This window comes from Phalaenopsis equestris, unplaced genomic scaffold, assembly GCF_001263595.1.
Source record: "Phalaenopsis equestris unplaced genomic scaffold, ASM126359v1 Scaffold001013, whole genome shotgun sequence".
NCBI lineage: Eukaryota > Viridiplantae > Streptophyta > Magnoliopsida > Asparagales > Orchidaceae > Phalaenopsis > Phalaenopsis equestris.
Genome location: NW_018165452.1, coordinates 726,407 through 748,283, shown reverse-complemented (window position 1 = coordinate 748,283; position 21,877 = coordinate 726,407). Strand labels below are relative to the sequence as shown.

Sequence of the window (21,877 nt, the reverse complement as noted above, 5' to 3'; positions counted from 1 at the left end):
TCATCTCTATTTATTGTTAAGCAGTTGGGGCTTGAGATGATGGATATAAAAAGTTTTGTAGTCATGATGAGGACGAGACATGTAGAGAAGAGTAGGGAGTTTGTAAATGAGTGATTTAACACCGCCAGACATTCAGGTGATGGAAGACTTTCCTCCCTTGGATTTAGAAAGCATTGATATTATATTGGGTATGAAATGGTTGCAGTTTGTTGGGAAGACTAAGATGAATTGAAAACTTTTGACAATGGTATTTAAGGAGGGACATAAGATGGTTGTGCTTCAGGCTGGCCCTAGTTTGTGCAAGACCCTAGGCAGATCCATCGAAGATGGCAGATAGTTGGAGGGGCCACAACCTAAGATCTATAAGGTGTTGAGAAGGTTTAGGGAAGAATACGTCTGAAAGTGCGTGAAGGGTTATTATTCAATTGTGTTGCCGTGGATGAAGAAATTGAAGAATAAATTTCAATCGAGGAAAGTGACGACCCAAACTTTTGAAAAGTTAAAGAAGGCCATGACGAGTGTGGCAGAGCTGACATTGAGAATCAAAGTTAAGCCAGTTTATGGGCAGGGGCCATACAACTTGATCAAATAATAAGTTTCCCATCCCGAGGACAAAGTGTTTTTTTGGAAGGGGGTATTGTTATGCCAGTGCGTAGCCCTAAGATAATTTTATCTTTTATTACCCCAGGGACAATTTAGTCCTTTATTATTGTTATTTTTATCAATATAGATAGGACTAATATGCTTAGGGTTAGAGAAGACTTGAGATTGAGTCTTGAGTCTCAGGATTAGGATTTGCGAGAGATTCTCTACCTCTCGTATTGTAAGAATTGAGAGAGTTCTACCTTTTGAATTGTAGGTGCTTATCTTTGTATGTGTTGTTTTGGATTAGTAAGAAAATATTAGCTTTGCCCTAAATTTTTGTGAGACATCGTTCCGTTTCATATCAAAATCCTTGTCGTCATTTGTACGCTGTCGTATCACTTCGGCTGCATTGTTTTTTGACCAGACAGTCGCCAAACTGGTTTAACCTCTTCCAAACTCTGTTGATTTCAGATATGCTCTTTCTATTTCCATTTGCACCCCCACCCCACTACATTCAATTATTAAACACCTTCTAGAAATTTTAAAATGGCATCATTTGATATCATACTCCGACAAACATTAAATTCTTAGGGATTTGTCTTCCTTGTGCATAAACACAAAATCTATGTAACCAAAACCTTCCACGAAGTCATTACCCCAACCATCCCTACCTCACTTACTAACCATAAAACTAATCTTTCAAAAGCTATTATTCTTACCTTCAACAAAAATTCACCTTGACATATAACAACTAAAGTTAAATCTCAACCAACATTTGATCTACAATCCTCAATTAGTTGAAACTCTAAAGAGAGAAGCAAGTCACTATATCGCCAAAGAGAAATCCTCAATGAGATATTTAAGAACTTATCAAAAAGGATATGTAGTGTAAAATTTACTAATTGCAACAAAAGCTCGTTGATTTTGAAATGTGGCAACATGGGGAAGTCACCTACAATAACAATGTTGACCACCCTCATAGATGTGATGACGAAAACCCTTTTAACCAAGAAGCCTCGAGTGACGAAAAGTTGGTGTTGCATCGTTTAACATCAAATATAAGAGAGGGTGATTTTGGATTTAATATTTATTTGTTGGGTTTTAATGCTTGTATGGATCTGGATAAGTTCATTGAGTGAGCTTCTGACAGTGGAACATATCTTTGCTTGACATAATGATAAATTAGTCACTATTAAATTAAATATGGCGCTTGTCTGTGGTGGGAAAATTTGAAGTACCTACATTAGTGTGAGGGAAAACAAATCATCATGACCTAATTCAAGGTGAAGAGGGAGATGTAGCGCAAATAATGTGAGCACTTTATAGAAATATGTATTTTTAAGACTTCATCATTTGCGACAGAAAGATTTGTTAATAGAAGAATACACTATTGAGTTTTAGTAGCTTATGCCGAAATATGAACTAGTGGAACCTTATGAGAACACCGTAGTTCGGTATCTTGGAGGGTTGAGACTGTTCATTGGCTAATGATGCAATTACGACCATATTGGATGTTATAGAAAGTTCAAACCTCATTCTTGGAGGTAAATAGACCACATTCTAGTATCAGGTCCGCCACCCTTCAAATAGGGATCAACCATTGGGTCCGACAACAATAGCGCACTGATCAGAGTACCCAAAGCTACTTGTCGTGAGGAGAAGCCATTACACTAGGAAAAGAGGATTGATTGGACCAATGACCCCAAAAAATTTCAAGCAAGTAAGTCTTTGATACAAACACATTGCATTCAACTGCTCAAACAAGAGATTTTTTTTTTTATTGAGTAGAGTTTTGTGGATGAGGCAGAGTGCAGACCAATGGGAGGAGATAGGAGAGGAGTTCTAGTACTCACAGATGATGGTGAGTGCCTTTGGTTCAATGGGTTATTTAGAACGAGCCCAAAAAATCAAAACTGGCTTAGACATTATTTCGATTGATATTCTAGGAAATGAAATGTGTCCGGTTTCATTATAGACAGGGGCAGTTGTGACAATGTAGTATCTACATAAATGATCGACAAATTGAGCTTCACTATTCAAAAGTTTTCTTATTCATATTCTTTAACTTGGTTGAAGAACGGAATGAGATCAATGCCGATAAGAGCTGTTTTGTAAATTTTTAATTGGAGAGAAATTATAGGATTATGTATTGTTTGATGTTGTGTTAATGAATATGATATTCATTTCGATTGATATTGACAGTTTGAGAGGGGCGCGCTTCATGATGGTTATAAAAAACATCTTGTTCATCAAGGACGGTAAATATATTGTATTTCCTCCATTGAAGTAGTCGACAATGATAAGTACACAAACATAGACATAAGTTATAATATCTCATATTAGTTTTCCGTAGGCTATGAGAGAGGTGCTTGTGAGACTATCCTTGGTGATACTAGAAGACGATGTTATGGAGGTGCTAATATGTGAGACAGTGCAACCTTATTGAAGGAGTATTAGGATGTTCTGAGAACCCATCACCTAGAGTGCCACATTTACAATAGATTTAGCATGCTATAGATCTCATTTCAGGATCAGTGCCCACCAATTGACCAGCTAACAAGATGTGGACAATCAAGTACAAGTTGAAGGAGCAGGTTGGCTTGAGGATTGGTCCGTGAGAGTACTAGCCTATGCACAGTTCCAGGTTTGAATGTAGCAAAAAAGGATGATTCTTGGCACATGTGCATGATAACAGTGTTGTGAACAAAATCACCATCAAATATTGATTTCCTATTCTTGGATTGAAAGATTTGCTTGATTAATTACATGGAGTTAGTTTCTTCACCAATGCCTTGAGTACCTTTATAAGGCTAATTCACTATATCTTTCGACCCTTTATTGGAAAATTTGTGGTTGTATATTTTGACGACATTCTGGTATACAACTGTTCAGAGTAAAATTTACAACATTTGCCATCGGTGTTTGAAGTTCTTGGACAAAGCAACTATATGGTCGCATGCAAAAGTACCACTTTCTTACACTGTAGATGTGCTTCCTAGGTTACATTCTTTCAGCTGCCAATATTCTGATGGACCCAGTGAAGATCCAGGCTATTTTGTTCTGGCCTAAACCCCAGTTATTTACTCATGTATGCTAGTTTCGTGAACTTTTTCTACATGATATTTGCCAAGAATTTCAGCTCGATCGTGTCGCCCTTGATCAAACTTCTCAAGTCAAATAAATTTGCTTTGTCTGATTTTAACTAAGTGTTTGGGGTGGAGTGTATTGCCTCCAATGTAAGAATCGGAGCTCTGGTGAGTCAATGAAAACATTCTATTGCTATTTTCAGTGAAAATTTAAATGATTCTAACTGAAAGTACTTTTTTTATACAATGAGTTTTATGTCATTGTGAGTTCTTGATCAATGATGTTCTTATTTGCTAGTTAGCAATCTTACTCTCAATACTAATTATAAGGACCTGAGATTCTTGAACAATTAGTGTAAGTTAAAAGACAGACATGCCTTGTGGGTGAAATTTCTCTTTGTTTCATTTTGTGCTCAAGAGCAAGGCAAAGAGTTATAACAAAGTAGTAGATGCATTGAACCTTCACCACTTATTGATTGCTACCAAGCAGTTAAGGGAGTTAATTTTGAAGTGCTGAATGATTTTGTATGCCAGTAATGAGGATTTTTAGGAGATTTGGGTTTGTTGTTATGACAAATTGCATGAATAATGTTACTGATCTGATGGATATCTGTTCAAAACAAACTGTATTTCTCTTAATGCACAAAGAGTATTTTCTAAGAGCCATAATGAGTAGGATGATATGATATTTTGACAGAGACAAGACTCTTTCTTTACTAAATAATAAAATTTATTGGCCCAAATTGGTTTGAGATATGAAGAGATATCCTGACAATACACGATGTGTTATTTGACCAAATTTAGAGAACATAATACATACCTATACACTTTCCATTTGGTTTCCTAGATACCATATTTGGATGCGAGTGTGTATTTTGTGGTGTGCTTGTTCCGAATGCAGTGGTGTCAGGATTCTGTTTTGGTAGTAGTAGACTGCTTCTCCAAGTAAATATATTTTGTTCTTTGCCCTTACATGATGGACACAACACACATTACAGACCTATATTTTAGAGAAATAGTATTTCTTCATGGTATACCTATCCCCATCACTTTAGACTTGAACTCAAAATTTCTCAATCATTTTTGGAGGACTTTATGAGATAAGTTAGGTACAAAATTATAGTGCAATTTAACAACATGCCCACAGATAAATAGACAGATGGAAATTGTGAATCATAGTTTGGAATACCTCATCATATGCTCTACAGGTAAGAATATCAGGAACTAGGATATTATCCTTTCTGAAGTTGAGTTTGCTTTAAATTCGTCTGCTAGTCAATCAACATGTCACAACTTATTTAAAATTGAGTACAAGCGAAATCATCTCACTTTTTTTGAGTTATTGTAATACTATCATCTATTGAGTTTAACATAAATTTAGAGGTTAGAGTAAGGGAGACATTCATTTTACATGAGCAGTTGATGCAGGAAATTGCCAAACAAATACATAGTATTAGAAGCAGACTAAGAAATCCACAAAAATTATGATTTTTAATGAAGGCAATATGGTGTGCATCTGATAGAAAAAAGAGGTCTTCTGTAGGGTTTTCTTTAAAAATCAAGCCTAGAGCTGATGGCCTATTTAGAATCACTAATAAGAATAATAATAATGCGTACAAGATTGATTTGTCAGGAAACTACAATATTTTTACTATTTTTAATGTTGCACATTTGTCGCCGGACTATGAGGATCCAAAAATTTATAGAGAAGAAGACGAAGCCTCTCCTATTTGGGGAGAGTGATGCAGGAGCTTTATGGCATTAGCGGAACCGGTGCGTGCGTGGTTCTTTGTTCTCAAGTGCATGTTTAGCATGAAAAATCCCTCCCAATCTCTTGATTCAGGATTATTTTTGCCCAAAGGGATGGGAAATTCTTCTGGGCTATATTATTATATATATATTTTTGAATTAGGTTTAGGTTAATTTTACTTGGGACTATTTATATATTGCTATATACTGGTTTTGGCACTTTATCTTTGGTTTATGAAGATTAATCTCTCTGTTTTCTTCTATTTGGAGAGCTGTAGCCTATTTTTCTTCAAGTGATGAATTTATTCCTTGAAGAGAATAAGTGTTGGATTCTCTGTCATTTGTAACTTATTATTTTGCTATTCACATCGCTGTTTTTAGATCAGACAGCCGCCAAACTGCTTCAACCTCCTTCCAAACTCCACAAATTTCGCTATTCTATTCCTCTCACCATTTTAGAACTCTAATTATTGAATTCAATCTTTAAACGCCTTTTAGAAACCCTATAATGGTATCACTCTGTTCCATGCTTGATTTTCTTTTTGCTGTAAATTACTTGCTCCTACACTCGGAAATTTACAGAAAACATTTGCTTTCTTTTACTTGTTTTCCTAAATTGTTGGAATCGTTCTTTATTTAGCTTAGAATAACTGCCCTGCAGAAAATTCAACACAACAGTTGAATGACTATTAATATTTTTGGCCATTGTACGGTGTTCTAATTGCTGTGTGCTTCATCGCATGACAAGTGCACTATGATTGTTGTCTTCTTTTAGTTTATAGTCAGTCATGATATGATTTTTGTGGGTTTTTATTATACGATTATTGATGCTCATGTGTTTTGTGTCTATTGCTTTTCGTTGCACAAAATCCCATATTTTACATATGCGTGGTTTTTTTAATCTAAGAAGCTGATGTAGGTACGTAATGGGCATTGGTGAAGCAGAGGCATTTTCTGAAAGGTTGAAACGTGAACTTCATGCTTTGGAAGCGGCAAATGTACATTCTCTCCTAGAAAGTGAACCCTTAATACAACAGGTATCTTTGTTAACTACTAGAGCTTTTATTTTCTGCTTTGAACCCTTGATTCAATAATTATGAACTTGAACCTGTTTTAGACTTTTTTGTTGCACTGTAATGCTGTTGATGCTGTCTATGACTCACAATCTCTTCAAACTCTAATGCATGTGCATGTCTCTGTTCATTCTTCTTTAGACAATAATGCATGTGCGTGTCTCTGATCATTCTTCTTTCGACAATATCAACGACACCCTCATTATGTTTTTTTTTTTTTGAAGTATTAATTTATTTGTATTTAGGTTTATTAGTTGGATTTGAAGTATTAATTTATTTGTATTTTAGGTTTATTAGTTGGATTTTATATCTGGCTTCCATTTGTTGAGCTACGCAGGTCTTACTGGGGCTAGAGGCAATTACTGTCTCAGTGGAAGACATGGACGAATGGCTTCGCATTTTTAATGTGAAACTCAGACACATGAGGGAGGATATTGAATCTGTATGGAAATGCATATTTCTTATATAAATTGCAATCAGTTTCTTCCATGCAATACTTTTGAGCTTTCTGAGATTCATGTAGAATTAGTATATGAAATCTGTTTGTTATTTTGTATTGAGTAAACTTAGCTGTGCTCCTTATAGTATATGCTGTTATTCAAAGAAACTTATATTTGGTCTCTTTATTATTTTGATTGTAGAAGTGTAAGTTATTTGTATTTGCTCGAACACTTCATGTTGCAAGTTCCCGAACTTATCTACACATCCCCTAGGATAATGCTTGAGAAGAAAGAGGGGGAGGGGGGTGATGGGCATGCTTTTTAATTTCACATTGATTACATCAGGGCCTTTTTATATCAGCAGCTGTTGTTTTAAAAACATTTCTGATTTCTGATGGATAAACCTTCTGCAGCAGAAATCATTTATGACCATATCTTTGAACAATAATTTATTCACTGGAATTATGAATGGACTACAGAGACCAACCTTTCAAAATTTTTATGGTTACTATTTTCATTTTAATGGATACTTAATGAATATATATTACATATCATTTGCATTTTTTGTATGTTTCATCCATCTATCTCTAACCTACGCAAAAAGTGTTCTGTTGCTCTAGTTCTTTATTTTCATTTATGATAAAAAACTGTGCCAGTATGCACTGTGCGTTGGTGGAAACCAGATTTGCTTTCAGGTCTAAGAAAATAATCTTTTTTTTATAAATATTCAGTCAAAGAACAACAAGAAGATTAAAATCTCTGTTCATATGCAAAGCACATACTCTCTTGATTCGCTTGTAACAAATTAGAAATTTAGTTCATTGTTATAATGCTGGGTTTGATTTTTCTGAACATGAAAAATTAAAAGTAAAATCTCTGAAAATGCTAGATAAGTTTTGGATAATTATTTATGGTAATTATTGATCAAAATTTGCTAAATTGAAAGAAATTTGTTTGCCATGTATCACCAGTTGTTATAGGTGACGGCTTGAGTTGTGATTGACGAAGTTGCCAAAAGGTGACTGGCAAGCTTCAAGAGTGGTAGCTATTTGCTGGTCATCTTTGTCCCTTGGAGATCTTCAGCCTGACAAAGGCAACGATTGTACATTGGCAGGTAGTTGGTAAGAAGACAGTTAAGATGGTCGTTGGTGAAATATGAAGAACTTTGTTGGGTCTTTGTTTTTGAGGCAACAATGAAGACTTTCTTAAAAAGCTATGAGTGATGCAACCAGCGAAGGTGATCTTTAGGAGATTCAACCAGAAGCGAGATAGGTTAGAGGTTTTATGAAGTGATCGAAAGATTACTCAGTGCTCATTGGCAGGAAGTTGGTAAGAAGACACTTATGATGGTCATTGGTGAGGTCTTGAAGATCTCTGTTGGGTCTTTGTTTTTGGGGCTACAAAGAAAATTTTCTTAAAAAGCTATAAGTGATGCGACCAATGAAGGTGATCTTAGGATAGGTTAGAAATTTCCTAAAGTGGTCAAAAGATTACCCAATGGCCAACAATTGATGTTTGGGTGGTTGAGATTTTGCGGCTAATTTTCATGTATGTGTGTGTGCACGCGCGTGTGTGCATGTATAGATACAAACACACAGGTATACATCTACACATCTACATGTACACTTATGTGTATAGATACACATACACATACACATATATGTGTATAGATTTTTTTTTTTTTTTTTTTTTTTTTTTTTTTTTTTTTTTTTTGGGAAAGAGCATCGGTGGCTCCCTACGCGTTAATAATTAAAATAAGGTACAATGTTTGGGGGGGAGGGTCCCCATCTAGAAAACACAAAAAGAAATACATTAGACTCACCCCTAGGGGTCCCTCTTCCCCAAGTACAACTCACACAAAAATAGCTTCCAAAATACAAGTATACCCAGAAAACAAGAAAAAAGAGCCAAAATAAAAAGGTAGTCCTGTGTGCTTTTATATCATGGAAGTATTTGAAGGAAGACAAAAAAGAAAAGGTCATGAACAGGAGGCGTCCTCTATGCCGCGTTCAAGAGCAAGGTCTCCATCCCAGCCTTTGTCTTCGAAAAAGAGATCCCCCTGCAAAACATTGCAAAACCAGCCAAGCCAACCAACAAACCAAAAAATGAGAGAAAACAACAAAGTCCAGCCAAACCGAAAATATAGCCCATAAAACTTAGAAACGAATGTAGGGGAGATTTAAAGTATCTCCAATGATGAGTCTCCGAAGATGGGCAGTGGGATGTGTGCCAACGTGACAAGTCTCCCCTGCATTTTTAGCAAGCCAATCCGTAGGGATATGTGTATAGATATATATATATGCACATATATGTGTTTATATATATGTTTATGTACATATATTTATATATAAGACTTATATAGGATATATATATATATATATATATATATATGATTGGCTCGGGTGCTCTGCTAGGGTTTGGCTACGAAGGCGATCATGCGGCGATTCAAGGATGCTGACGGCGTGGTCTTTCTCCGGTGAGATCTTTCCTTTCGTTTGGTTTTGGCTTCTCCTACGCTCCTGGTTTCTTTTCTCGTCTCTTCGTTCTCTTGCCAGTTATGGCGAAGACGTATGCTGGAGTCACTGCGGGGGTTTCCTCCTCCGGTTCTCCTCCGAAGTTTGTTTTTCCCTCTTCTTTCCATGATTCACTTGTTCTTGGTGGGGAATACAACTTTATTAAGTCCCAGGGTCGTTTGGGGGGGGGTGGTAAATTTCTTTATGGGCTTCCGAAATATGATTTCTTGTTGAAGCATTTTGAGCTTTTGAAGTTATCGGGGGGGTCTTTCGGGGGGGTTGGAAGATCGGTGCTCTTGACAGCAGACACATTCTGATCCAACTCTCAAATGAGGACGATTATGCCAAACTTTTTGCACGTAGAACTGTTCATTTTGGTGATGTTTGGATGAAAGTCCTTAAATGAATTACTGAGTTTGATCCTAAGATCGAGCTACCTATTATTCCCGTCTGGCTTAGACTTCCGGTTTTAAAGGTGCATTTATTCAATCACGAAATTTTGTTTTCTATAGCTGCAATGTATGGTAAGCCATTAATGCTTGATGCCCCTACCTTTAATTTAACAAGACTCTCAATGGCTAGAATATTAATAGAACGTGATGTTACCTACCACCTCCGGAGGAGGTTTGGATTGGATCTAATCATACGGGTTATTGGCAGCCGGTGTTTCTTGAGAAACATCCTCACTACTGTTCGCACTGTAGCATGTTTGGTCATGATCCGGAACACTTTTCATTTGCACCCTGAATTGCTGAAATCCTCTGCTGGTCGTGTGGCCTTTGTCAAGCAGAATTCTGCTCTTCGAACTAATAATTTTGAACCGGTTGCTCAGTCTGCTGAAGTTGCTTGCATGGACCCTGTTGAGCTGGTTGCTCCCTGTTTGGAGGTAACTAGTGCTGCTCACTCTGTGGAAGTAGCACGTATGGGTCCTGTGCGAGCTGATGAAAACGTGGAACCTATTGCTGCATCTGAACCGGAATCTGAGGCTCAGATTCCTTAGATCCCCTCTGCTTTACTTGAACAATTAGAGGCTCATGATCCCCCACAAGCAACCACTCATTCTACTATTTCTTTGGATACTCCACCATCGTCGGATCCAGCTTCTTTGGCTGCCAAGGCGTTAGAATCTGAATGGAAAATTCAAAAGTATAGTAGGAAAAGAGGCAGAAGAAAATCTAAACTTCCAATTATGACACAGACAAACAATATTGATGTAACATATCATTTGGAGGGCGAGTGCTTGCACCTTCCCCCTAGGCTTGCTATCACGAGCCAAAGATGTTTAACATTCTGGTGTGGAACATTAGAGCAGTGGCGGACCCTCACTCCTTTAATCGTTTAAAACATTTATGTAGGGTCCATAAACCTGTCATTTTTGTTCTTTTGGAGCCTCTTGTTACCGTTCATAAAGAGGACATCAAACCTGCTTTATCAACCGTTTTTGTGATCATATTGAGGATGTTGGCCTTTATGATTTAGGCTTTTCAGGTTCTCCTTACACTTGGCAGCGAGGATTTCTTATGCAGAGACTGGATAGATTTCTGGGAAACTCTTCTTTTCTGGATTACTACAACATTATTTATGTCAAACATCTTAATCATGCTACATCAGACCATAATCCCATTTTGCTTAGCTTGGCTTTTCATTCTAAACATGCTCGTTATTATTTTAAATTTCTTAATGTCTGGGTTTCTCATCTTACTTTTATTGACTTGATAAAGCAGGCTTGGGTCTCGAGATGGAGTGATAACCCTTGGTTCATTTTGTGGCAATTACAGCAATTACATAAGAGCAATTACATAAGAATGTTGCTTCACTTAAAGAGGTGGAACATTGACACTCTTGATCTTGTGACAAAGTTAGCTAATGCTCATCATACTCTTTTGGAGGAAATCACTATTGAGGAGGATTTTCTTAGACAGAAAGCTTGTGACAATCATTTAAAAAACGATGACAAAAACACCAAATATTTTTATACTACTATAAAAAATCGTCGTAATATAAATACCATTATTAAAATTGTTACTGATGAAGGCTCTGTACTCACTGATGCTGATCAAATTGGTTCCAATGCAGCTGACTATTTTTCTTCTCTGTATGCTGATACTCTACCTGTCACTGATATTTTTTCGGATTAGTTTGAGGATTAAAGGGACTTTCCTCCCTCTCTCTGTCCGACCCCCATACTGAGTTGGAGATTTTCACTGTCCTTAAAGATATTAGTTCTCAGAAAGCTCCTGGCCCTGATGGATTCACTTCTGCTTTTTATATTTCTTGCTGGAACATCATAAAGAAAGACGTGATTCTTGCAATTCAAAGTTTTTTTCAGGGTGAAGATCCTGAAAAGTATTTCTCTGCTGCTTTAATTGTTCTTATCCCTAAATCTAATGATAAATCTCATTGGAAGGACTTTCGGCCCATCTCACTCACATCCGTGATTTCTAAAGTTATCAGTAAACTGATTGTGACTTGTCTTCAACCTCACATTCCTTCACTCATCTCCCCTCAAGATTCGACCTTCATTAAAAGACGTGATATTTCTGACAATATTTTCTTGACCCAAGAAATTTTACAGGATCTTGATAAAAAATGCAGGAGTGACAATCTTGTTATCAAATTAGATATCAAGAAAGCCTTTGATACCATAAATTGAGATTTCATTATCAACGTTTTGAAAGCTAGAGGTTTCAATACTAGTTTTTGCACCTTGATTAAAAGATGGTTGGCTAACAACTATTATTCTAGAGATGAGCCAAATCAGATCTAAAATGAAGAAGTTTTCCTCGACCGTCCGTGACATTAAACAAGGGGACCATTTTTCCCCTATTATTTTCATTTTAGCTTTCGATTATTTATCCAGGTACTCAATCATTTCCAACTATTACACTCTCACACACAGTTTTCTCATAAGGCCAAAATGATGGTTTCACACATTGCTTATGCTGATAACGTGATTATTTTTGATAATGCATCTAAACTTGCCATAAAACAATTGATGGGGCTCTTAAAGGATTTCCAGAATTGTTCTGGACTCCTATTTAATTGTGACAAGTGCCAGATGTTTTTTGACAAGCATGTTAAGCAACATCTTATTCATTGAGGAGTTGCATATATTGACTTTCATCATGCCTCTCTCCCTCTCAAATATCTTGGGGTTAATTTGATTAGGGGAATTAGGGGAAGGAGGAAACAAATGGGAAGGAAGAAACAAATTCATATGGATGATATTATTGATAAAATCAAACGCAAAATTAACGATTGGAGAAATGTTTTTCTTTCTATCGGGGGCAGAATTTCTTTGCTCTCTAGTGATTTTCAGAGTATTCCACTATATGCTTTGCAGGTGTTTAACTCAAAAAAGAGTGCTATCAACATTATGGAGAGATTTTTTAATAAATTACTTTGGGTGGGGAATGATGCAAAAAAAATTTGGGAATCTTGGCATAAGGTTTGTAAGCCTAAGAAGGCTGGCGGGTTTGGTTTTAAAGCTTTGAAACATACTGTGGAAATAAACCTTTGCAAACTTTTGTTTAAAGTTTAAATTCAGATTTGACTCATCTCTATGGGCTTCATTTATGCATAAAAAATATTGTGCTCAAACTCATCCTTCCCAGGTTGAGTGGAAGGTTGGTGATTACCAAATTTGGAAAGCTGTCGTAAATGCTAGAACTACTGCTAATGATTTCATGTTTTGGGACATAGGTGATGGTAATATCTCTTTCTGGAATGATAATTGGGGATTGTCACATATCTCTGAACACTCTCACCCACTTCATACTACTTCCTTATTGGTTTCTGATTTCCTTACTCAAGATAGCTGAGATTTTTTCAAATTGTGCTCTATTGTGGGGGAGCAAAATGCAAAACAAATTGTCACTATTCCTATCACTTCTTCACGAAAGGATCTCCCCATGTGGAAAAGGAACAACTCATCGGTTTGCAAGCTTATTTATAGCACTTTACACTCTCACCGTGATTGGTTCTGGGGAAAATAGATTTGGCTTAAATTTTTATCTCCCTCTATATCATTTTTCCTTTTGCGCTATCTTACTTCTTTAATATCTATTGATGACATTCTTAAGTTGAAAGACCTTAAAATGACCTCCAGATGTCATATGTGCAAGGTTGAGGAGGAAGATACGAGACACATATTCTTTGAATGTGCTTACTCTTTAAATGTTTGGAATATGCTTGACTCACATTTCAGTATTTCTTAGTTACATAGGGGCACTTTAAGCAATTATTTGTGGCAATGGAAGGATTTTGATGTTAAAAGATTGGGGTTTCCCCTCTAAAAGATGATCCTCTGGTTTTTATGGACCTCCAGAAACAGTTTTAAATACCATACTTCTCCCCCCACTGCTTCTATGACTGTTGCTTATGTCCCTTCTCCCCTACCATACTTCTCCCCCCACTGCTTCTATGACTGTTGCTTATGTCCTTGCATATTACAATAATGTTCTAAGGGCCGGTTCTATTGATGTTCCTAATTTAAGGCTCCCCCCGGCTCATTCGGTGGGCTCCCCCTTCACCGGGCTTTGTTAAAATTAATATGGATGGCTGTTGGCTTCCTGATTATGCTGCGGTTGGGGGCACGTTTAGAGATTTTGAGGGTAGGTGTCTCTGTTATTTCACATCTCCTGTTGTCGCTGACAACCCATTGGCCACGGAATGCTGGGGGTTTTTCTGGCTTTAATTGTGGCTACTGTTTTGAATTTTCATAAAATTGAGGTGAAAACTGATTCTAAATTGCTCTATGATACTCTTTTGGGTATCTCTTCTCCCCTCTGGGATATATTTTGCACTTTTAAACGTATTTTAACTTTTATGGCTGAAAGACATCTTGAGGTAAATTGAAAATTTATTCATAGAGAGGGCAATTCCCCTGCTGATTGGTTAGCCAAGCATGCAGGGGAGGTCTGTCGCATTGGTATTTACCCCCTTTCTCCTCTCAGGCGCCTCCTCATTGGGGATAAATTGAATCTGTCTTATGTCCGTATTTAAGCCTCTATCCTCTTGCGAGATTTTATTATGCTCGACAGGTTTCCATGTTTTTGCAGCAGGCCGGTTTCTGTCTCCCTGCTTTTTGTTCCTTATTCCTGTTTCTGTTTTGTTCTCAAGTCTTCAGCTAGTTACCGCTGTTTTGGTCCTCTCTGCTCTACACTCCTGTATTTCAAATGTTTTTTGGTTGCTCGTGAGAATGCTTTTGGAGAACTCTACTAACCTGAAGACAAGTTTTGTACATCTTTTTTCTATTTTTTACATTTCAAGTTACACGACAACACAAGTTTACTTATTTTTGGTTTTTTGTTCTTTGGTTTTCGGTATACTTGTATTTTTGGAGTTTCCTTTTTGTGTGCGTTGTACTGTGGGGAGAGGAACCCCTAGGGGTGAGGCAAATGTATTTTTTTTGGTTTTCATAGACGGGGATCCTCCCCCCCCTCCTATTTCTGTACTTTTTCTTTTAATTAACGCATATGGAGCCACCGTTGTTCTTTCCCACAAAAAAAAAAAAAAAAAAAAAAAAAAAAAAAATTATATATATATATATATATATATAAGACATAGTTTAAATATGACATTTGTTGAAAGAAGGGCATAATATGAGAGAGAAAAAAGAGGGAAATTTAGTAAGTTGAAATGAAGTGAGGGAAATATTTCTAGCTTGTTCAGATTTTTTGGCTAGTGATAACAATTTTGGAGGAAAACATCTGTGCAAATAGGTTTGAGTTAATTGTATGTGAATGCATGGACATTCCTTTAATTTTCAATTGTGTCTAGTGTTTACAATTAACAAATTCAACTTGTCCCTTTCAAACATCGAGCTTGATAACCGCAAGTTTTCAAAATTTTGATTTTACATCTTGCAAGAGTTTTTTACTTAAATTTGTTGATTTATCCAATATTCATGTGCATCTCATTTTACTATGAGTTTTATTTATTCACTTGATTCTTTGGCAGATCGAATCACGTAATAATAAGTTGGAGATGCAATCTTTAAACGACCAAACACTTGTTGAGGAGCTTGATAAACTTCTTGAAAGATTGCGCATTCCTTCTGAGGTATTGTGGATTGTAATTTACTCAAAATATTATATACGAATGTTATTTGAATTGACTCAGAGTCTGACTTTATTTGCTTATTCCTTGTTGTGTATTCACAGTTTGCAGGGGCTTTAACTGTTGGTTCATTTGATGAGGCCCGTATGCTCAAAAATGTTGAAGCATGTGAATGGTTAGCTGGGACAATATCCAGCCTTGAAGTGCCAAACTTGGATCCATGCTACTCAAACATGAGGGCTGTAAGTACTTTCTCATTTGCTAAAGCTGCCTCCTAACTACTTTTGCATGTGCACGACAATAACAACAACAAGCCTTTATCCCACAAAGTGGGGTAGACTACATCAAACATTTTTCTTCATTGTATTCTATTGAGTGTCATATTTTCTTTTAGTTTTAATAAATTAAGATAGCTTTTATATAACATGCCCAAGTCATTTTAGGTCTACCTCTACCTTTCTTAACATAAGTTCAATCTAAAACATCTACTTTACTAACTGAGTCATAAGATGGTAGACATTTAATATGACCAAACAGTTTAAAGCGACCCCCTCAGTGATCTTTTCTGCCACGAGAGCTACTCTAACCCTTTCATTAATATATTCATTTCGAATTTTTCTCCAAGCATAGAGCCACTCATCTAACCGAGCATTCTCATCTCAGTAACAACAACAACAACAACAACAACAACAATTTTTTATCCAACTAAGCAGGGTCGGCTACATGAATTATTTTTCTCCATTGTGTCCAATTGAGTGTCATATTTTCTTTTAATTCTAATAAGTTAAGATATTTTTTTATACAATATGCTCTAGTCTTTTTAGGTCGACCTCTACCTTTCTTAATATAGGTCGTATTTAAAACATCTTTTCTCCTAACCAGATTATCAGATTGTCGACATTTAATGTGATAAAACCATCTAAGAAGACTTCTCTAATTTTGTCTGCCACTGGAGCTTGTCGGCCCTCAAATTAGGAAAAATATATATTTGATTTAATATAATATATATATATAGTTTTGAAATGTAATTGTTTATTTTTTGAAAATATGAAACCGAACTGATCCCATATAGACGATAGTTTAAATAAACGAGCACAACACTACAAGTGACATGCCTATCTCGAGAAATAGACATATCACTTATCTGTGAGACTCGATTAAATAAACTAAAGAAATTATGACATCCATTTTAGTTATTTTAGTTTGTGAACCTTTATGTCCTTTATGTTGACCGATAAGTTCCTCTACATAATATTAAGAATTAGATAGAGTTTATTGTACATGAGTTCTTAAAACTTCCTATAGAGGAAAACACTTATAGTTAATTACCTGTCAAATGACTGAAGTTACTTAAGAGAACTCTCGATGATGATCAGATGTATCTATCTTCATGAATTCAAAGTTTAGGGTTCTCAAGGTTGAACATAGAAAAATCAAGTGGAGAAAGGGACCAAATGAGAACATTTATTTCTGGAATCAAAGAAAAGAAAAATAGGGCGGTCATAGATCATGAGGAGAACCTCGGCGACTTCCAAAACTATTCTATTGTTTGACTTAAATTTTGAGAAGTTATTCAATGTTTCATCCTACCAATTTTATTGTTTAAGACTTATATTTGCGTGACACGATCATACAAATGACCTGAAAGATATAAGAGATTACATCGTATCGGAAGATAACCTCGGAATCTAAAGCAAATTAGGGCTTAAATTGCACAACCTGGCTGTGTAAGGGTCTAAAAGATAAAGTGAGGATTTATGTCGCGGTAGACATACTACCTCAAAGTCTTATGATTTGTTATTTAAACTAGGGAAATATATGCTATTGTAGATCGTCATCCTCCAGCTGCTGCTTCTCCATCGTGCTGCCCACGAAGACTTGTTCCAAGCTCCAAACTGTAGCGACTGCAAGTTTAGTTTATGTTTAAATGTAAATGCAATTGTTGGGTCAGTGATCTGCTGTTTTGTACCTCCTATAAAACCATACCACTGTCCTCCTATTCTAAAAGGTATAATACATAAATGGAACAGGATGTACAATAAAGGAAAGCAGTAAAAAGTGCAGTAGGGAAAGCAGTCGTAAAGAAAATGCAGTAAATGTACAGTAAAAGAAAGCAGTAGAATGTACATGAAAGAAAAAAAAATGTCATAAATGTAAACAAACCTGTATATACCTGAAGGGTCTGCTGCTTCTGTAAATGGGATCGGTGTTGCAGGTACAAGTGAACGAGTATAGTGAAAGGATTTAAGAAATGTGTAAGCATGCATTCGTAGGTAAGAATGAATAGCAAGAGAAACATTGCATGAAAAACTCGAGAAAAGCGGCAATTGACCCACTGTTACTCGAAGAAAATCACCAAAAACATGAGAAAAATCCCGAGAAAATCACAAGTGCTATGTAAAGATTCCAATAAAACCATAGGAAACACATGGAAAATTTGAGGAAAGGAAGAAAACCGTAGGAAATGCACGAAACACTGAAGAAAATCGTAAGCACTCGGGGCGGGGTGGACTCAGAATCAGGACCTTGAGACAAAGTCAAGTCCCTGGGGCCCTAACAAAATAATCAACACCATGTATGTGTGATCCAACACTAAGTAAAAAGTCGCAATGTATGTCAAAACATCATGTATGTCAACACCATGTATGTTAAAACATCGAACCATAGATATCAACTATGTATTGAAAATGTAAACACATAAGAATTGCATTATATGTATGTAGAACTCCCCAAAATATACTAGATATGTAAACACATAAGAATTGCATGGTGTGTATGTAGATCTCACAATCGCAGCCGAGAAAGCACCCAAAGACAGGCCAAACCGCAACCCAAACCTCACCAAAACAGGGAAACCGCCAGCTCAAACCAGCCCAAAAACAAGCCAAAATCAACAACATACATATCACCAAGATAGGACAAAACTGCAGCCCGGATTTTGCCAAAACAGGGCAGAAAACTCAGTCCAAATCAGCCCAAAATATCGCCAAAAGACGCATTCAAAAGCCCCTAAAACTACAACCATTTCAGCCCACAAAAAAAAAAAATTTTTTTGAAAGGTTCTAAAGAGCTTGTCAAAATCAGCCCACAAAAGGTGCATTTTAAAAGCTCCCAAACCACAACCAATTAAGCTCAAAAGATGTGTTTTTAAAAGCCCCGAAGTGCAGCAAATTCATCTCAACATATGCAATTTTAGAAAGCCCAAAACCATGTATATATGCGGCCCAAAATAGTTTTCAGAACCTTTCCAAACAGAAATTACATAAGGCCCAAAAACTTTGAGCACGTGTAGCCCAAAAGAATGCTCAAAGCCTTTCCAAAACAGCTCTTAATTCAACCGAAAAAATAATATTTAAACCCGTCCAAAACAGTGAATAAACAACTTTAAAACGATGCTTAAATCTGCCCCAAAATTATGCATATATCCCCTCCAAGTCAACAAAAATTCAGCATAAATACATACATAAACTCCAACAAATTTAACATCGATGTTTTTAGTCAATCGAATGTAGCATAAATGTCTCCAAACCAATCAAACGTAATATTTACGTGTTTCCAATAAGTCTTGCTCTATTTTTTCAAGAGAAGAACAAGAAAAGAATAGCACCCTAAGAACACCAAGTCACTCAAGAGGAAACAACCAGGGAATTCAGAAAAGAAAATGACAGCACTTCCCCCATTCCTTTGAATTTTCGGCCAACCCTAAAGAACAGATTTACCATCACTTACTTGGGAGGTGAGCCGAGACCGACAGTGACGAGGCAAGTGGCGACAAGGGTAGGTAGTGCGCGTGGTGACAAAGAAAGGCTTTTAGGCAGAGCAGCATGGAGTAGGTGGAAGCTTTTTGCAGGGCACGGGGAAGGCGGGACCTCAAGCCGATCCTTCGCGAGGAAGAGGTGGGCCGTCGATCGGGTTTCGCGAACGGGAAGGGGGACGATCTGCTCGGCTGGTCTCGCGAGCGGGAAAGAGAGAAGGTTAGAGGCGAGAGGCGTGAGCGAGGGTTAGGGATTTAGGAATTTTAAAATAAGGATTTTTTCTTTTTTTTTAATTTAAAACTTGTCAAAATTTGTGTAATTTATTCGTGCGCGGCGCCTTAGCAAAATGAGTGTCCTTCCTAACTAAAAACGATGTTCCAGACGCGTTGATGTGACCCGTTTTGTCATCCGGGGTTGTTCGGACAACTTCGCCGATGGTCGGTTCAAAAGAATGTGTCAAATTTGGTTTTTGTCAGAATTTCGAGTCCGAGATTGATCGTTTCAAAAATTTTATTCAAGTTTTCAACGAATAACGGCTCAAGCGATGCGAATTATGGAAAATGAATGTGTCGACTGTCTGAATTATGCAGAGATTATGAAAATTTTGCTGAGTTTTGCAAATGCAGAGATTTTGAAGATTTTGGTGAGATTTGCAAATGCAGAGATTTTGAAAATTTTTTTTGAGTGCGGAGAATGTTCGCAGAAATTTATGCAGTGCTGAGTTTTATTGAAATGTCTATGCAGAGATTTATAAAAAAATTATGAGATGCAGAGTTTTGTTTCAATGTTGACTCTTATTTTGTTTGATGTTTGATGCTGAGTTTTATTTGAGTTTTATTTCGTTGCATTTGTTTTAGGAATTGGACTCAGTTTTAGACAAGCGTGACATCTGAGCTTCTAAGAACAAGTCTTTGTCTCTGAAATATCCCAAGACACAGTACTTCTTGAAGTATCGTCCACTGACTAAAGGCATGTGTTAGAGAATACTCACTCTTTAGTGCTATTAGAATTATATTCTTTCAAGTATCTATAAAGATGTGTTTTCTCAAAGAATACCACGGCTGAAGAGGCCGCAACTTCGTAGCTTCGTTTGTAGTAGTTGTCGTTTGTTTTGATATTGATTCTGTAAAGGTTGTTTAAGTTGTCTTTGAAGAGTCGCTATGACGTTGGAGTTGTATTTGCTGGGCACCAAAGGATATGACTTCAGAATTGAATTTCCATTAATTGCTAATATCATCATCATTTCTTTAATTCTTTCTTGGACCTAAGCAGATTTCAAAATTTCTGCTCGTGATTAAAACATTTTTCAGTTCCTAAGGATATTTCTGAGTTAATTAATAGCCGACCAAAGGACCCTCGATCATTGAACTTTTTCTTGAATATAATATCAGAAAAATTTTCTTAAGTGAGTTTTCAAGTTTTATTAATCAGAGGAGAATTCAAACACCAATTTTTGTTTATACGTCCACCTAAAGCTTCTCCTTAGGGAGACTTCTTTTGTTTTGATTTTTCGGATGAAGCTTCTCATAGAATCTTTTTTCTTTTTTTTCCCTCTGTTTTGCTGAGAATTACTATATCTTATAGAACATAATTTAAGGATTTTGGATGTCTGAATTAAGACAAATTTTTGATTTTATGCTTACCTAAAGCTTCTTCTCAAGGGGTTTCCACAAAATTTTTCTTTTGCTCTCTTTGTTTTTTTTTTTGAGAATTACTATATTTGATGAAACATCTTTCGTTTAAGGATTTTGAATGTTTAAACTACCCTGACTAATAATCCTCAAATATTCTTTAAGACAAATTCTGAGATATTATAACTCATTCAAAAGTCAGAACCTAGTTACGTGGTAGGAAATTGAAATTCTCGTGATATCCCGAGTCAATTACTCGTATTTCAAACACACCGTTTCATTTTGAAATCAACTTAAGACCTAGTCCGAATTTTTTAAAGTGAAGGACTCAGTTATTAGGGTATTAATTTCATCATTTCTTGAAGTCATATTCGTATTAAAATATCAATTTTTTTTGGATGATAAGCTTTCCAAATATTGAACAATTCTGGATAACAAACTTTTTATTTTCTTTCATTCATTGCGGCGGGAGGGATGAAACATACTAACATTAATCCTACTAGCATTCCCTTTAAACAACAATAATAGTATAATAGTAGTCAAGAGGCATCTCATCCATTGTCAGTTGCGTAGGAGTAAGTTGGAACAAACAGATCGACCGAAATCATATTGATAGATTCTCTTTCAGGTTCTTTTCAAATATTTATTTGGGATCGTTATGTCCTCATTCTTGAAACTCTCCTCAAGCAAGTCTTTGAAACTGCATTACTTCTCAATGGTGTGTTCAATGAACCTGTGGTACGGGCAATATCTCGGATGTCCTTTCTTGTTGACCTCGTCTGGTTTCTCCGACTTGGGCAACCTGAACTCGGGATTCTTGATCAGATTGCACAACATCTTTCTCGTTGCTTCATTTTTGAAAGAGTATATCTTGTTCGATCGAGCGTTCATGGTTGGAACTCGTCTTTCGTTTGTATGGTTATGTCTCTGCTGAGATGATTGTTGAATGTTTTGACGAGGACGTTGGGAGGTCCGTTGACGTTGT

At 36.5% G+C, this 21,877-nt stretch overlaps 1 protein-coding gene across 2 annotated transcripts in view; it reads left to right on the top strand.

Moving 5' to 3' along the window:
• Positions 1-21,877, top strand: part of LOC110032724 (exocyst complex component SEC3A-like) — a 145,407-nt gene that overhangs the window by 51,095 nt on the left and 72,435 nt on the right. For both annotated transcript variants that reach the window (XM_020736452.1, XM_020736453.1), the window contains exons 7-10: positions 6,340-6,457; positions 6,831-6,935; positions 15,408-15,509; positions 15,611-15,748. In XM_020736452.1, the coding sequence (XP_020592111.1) occupies positions 6,340-6,457; positions 6,831-6,935; positions 15,408-15,509; positions 15,611-15,748 (463 nt within the window). The remainder of the gene's footprint in view (positions 1-6,339; positions 6,458-6,830; positions 6,936-15,407; positions 15,510-15,610; positions 15,749-21,877) is intronic.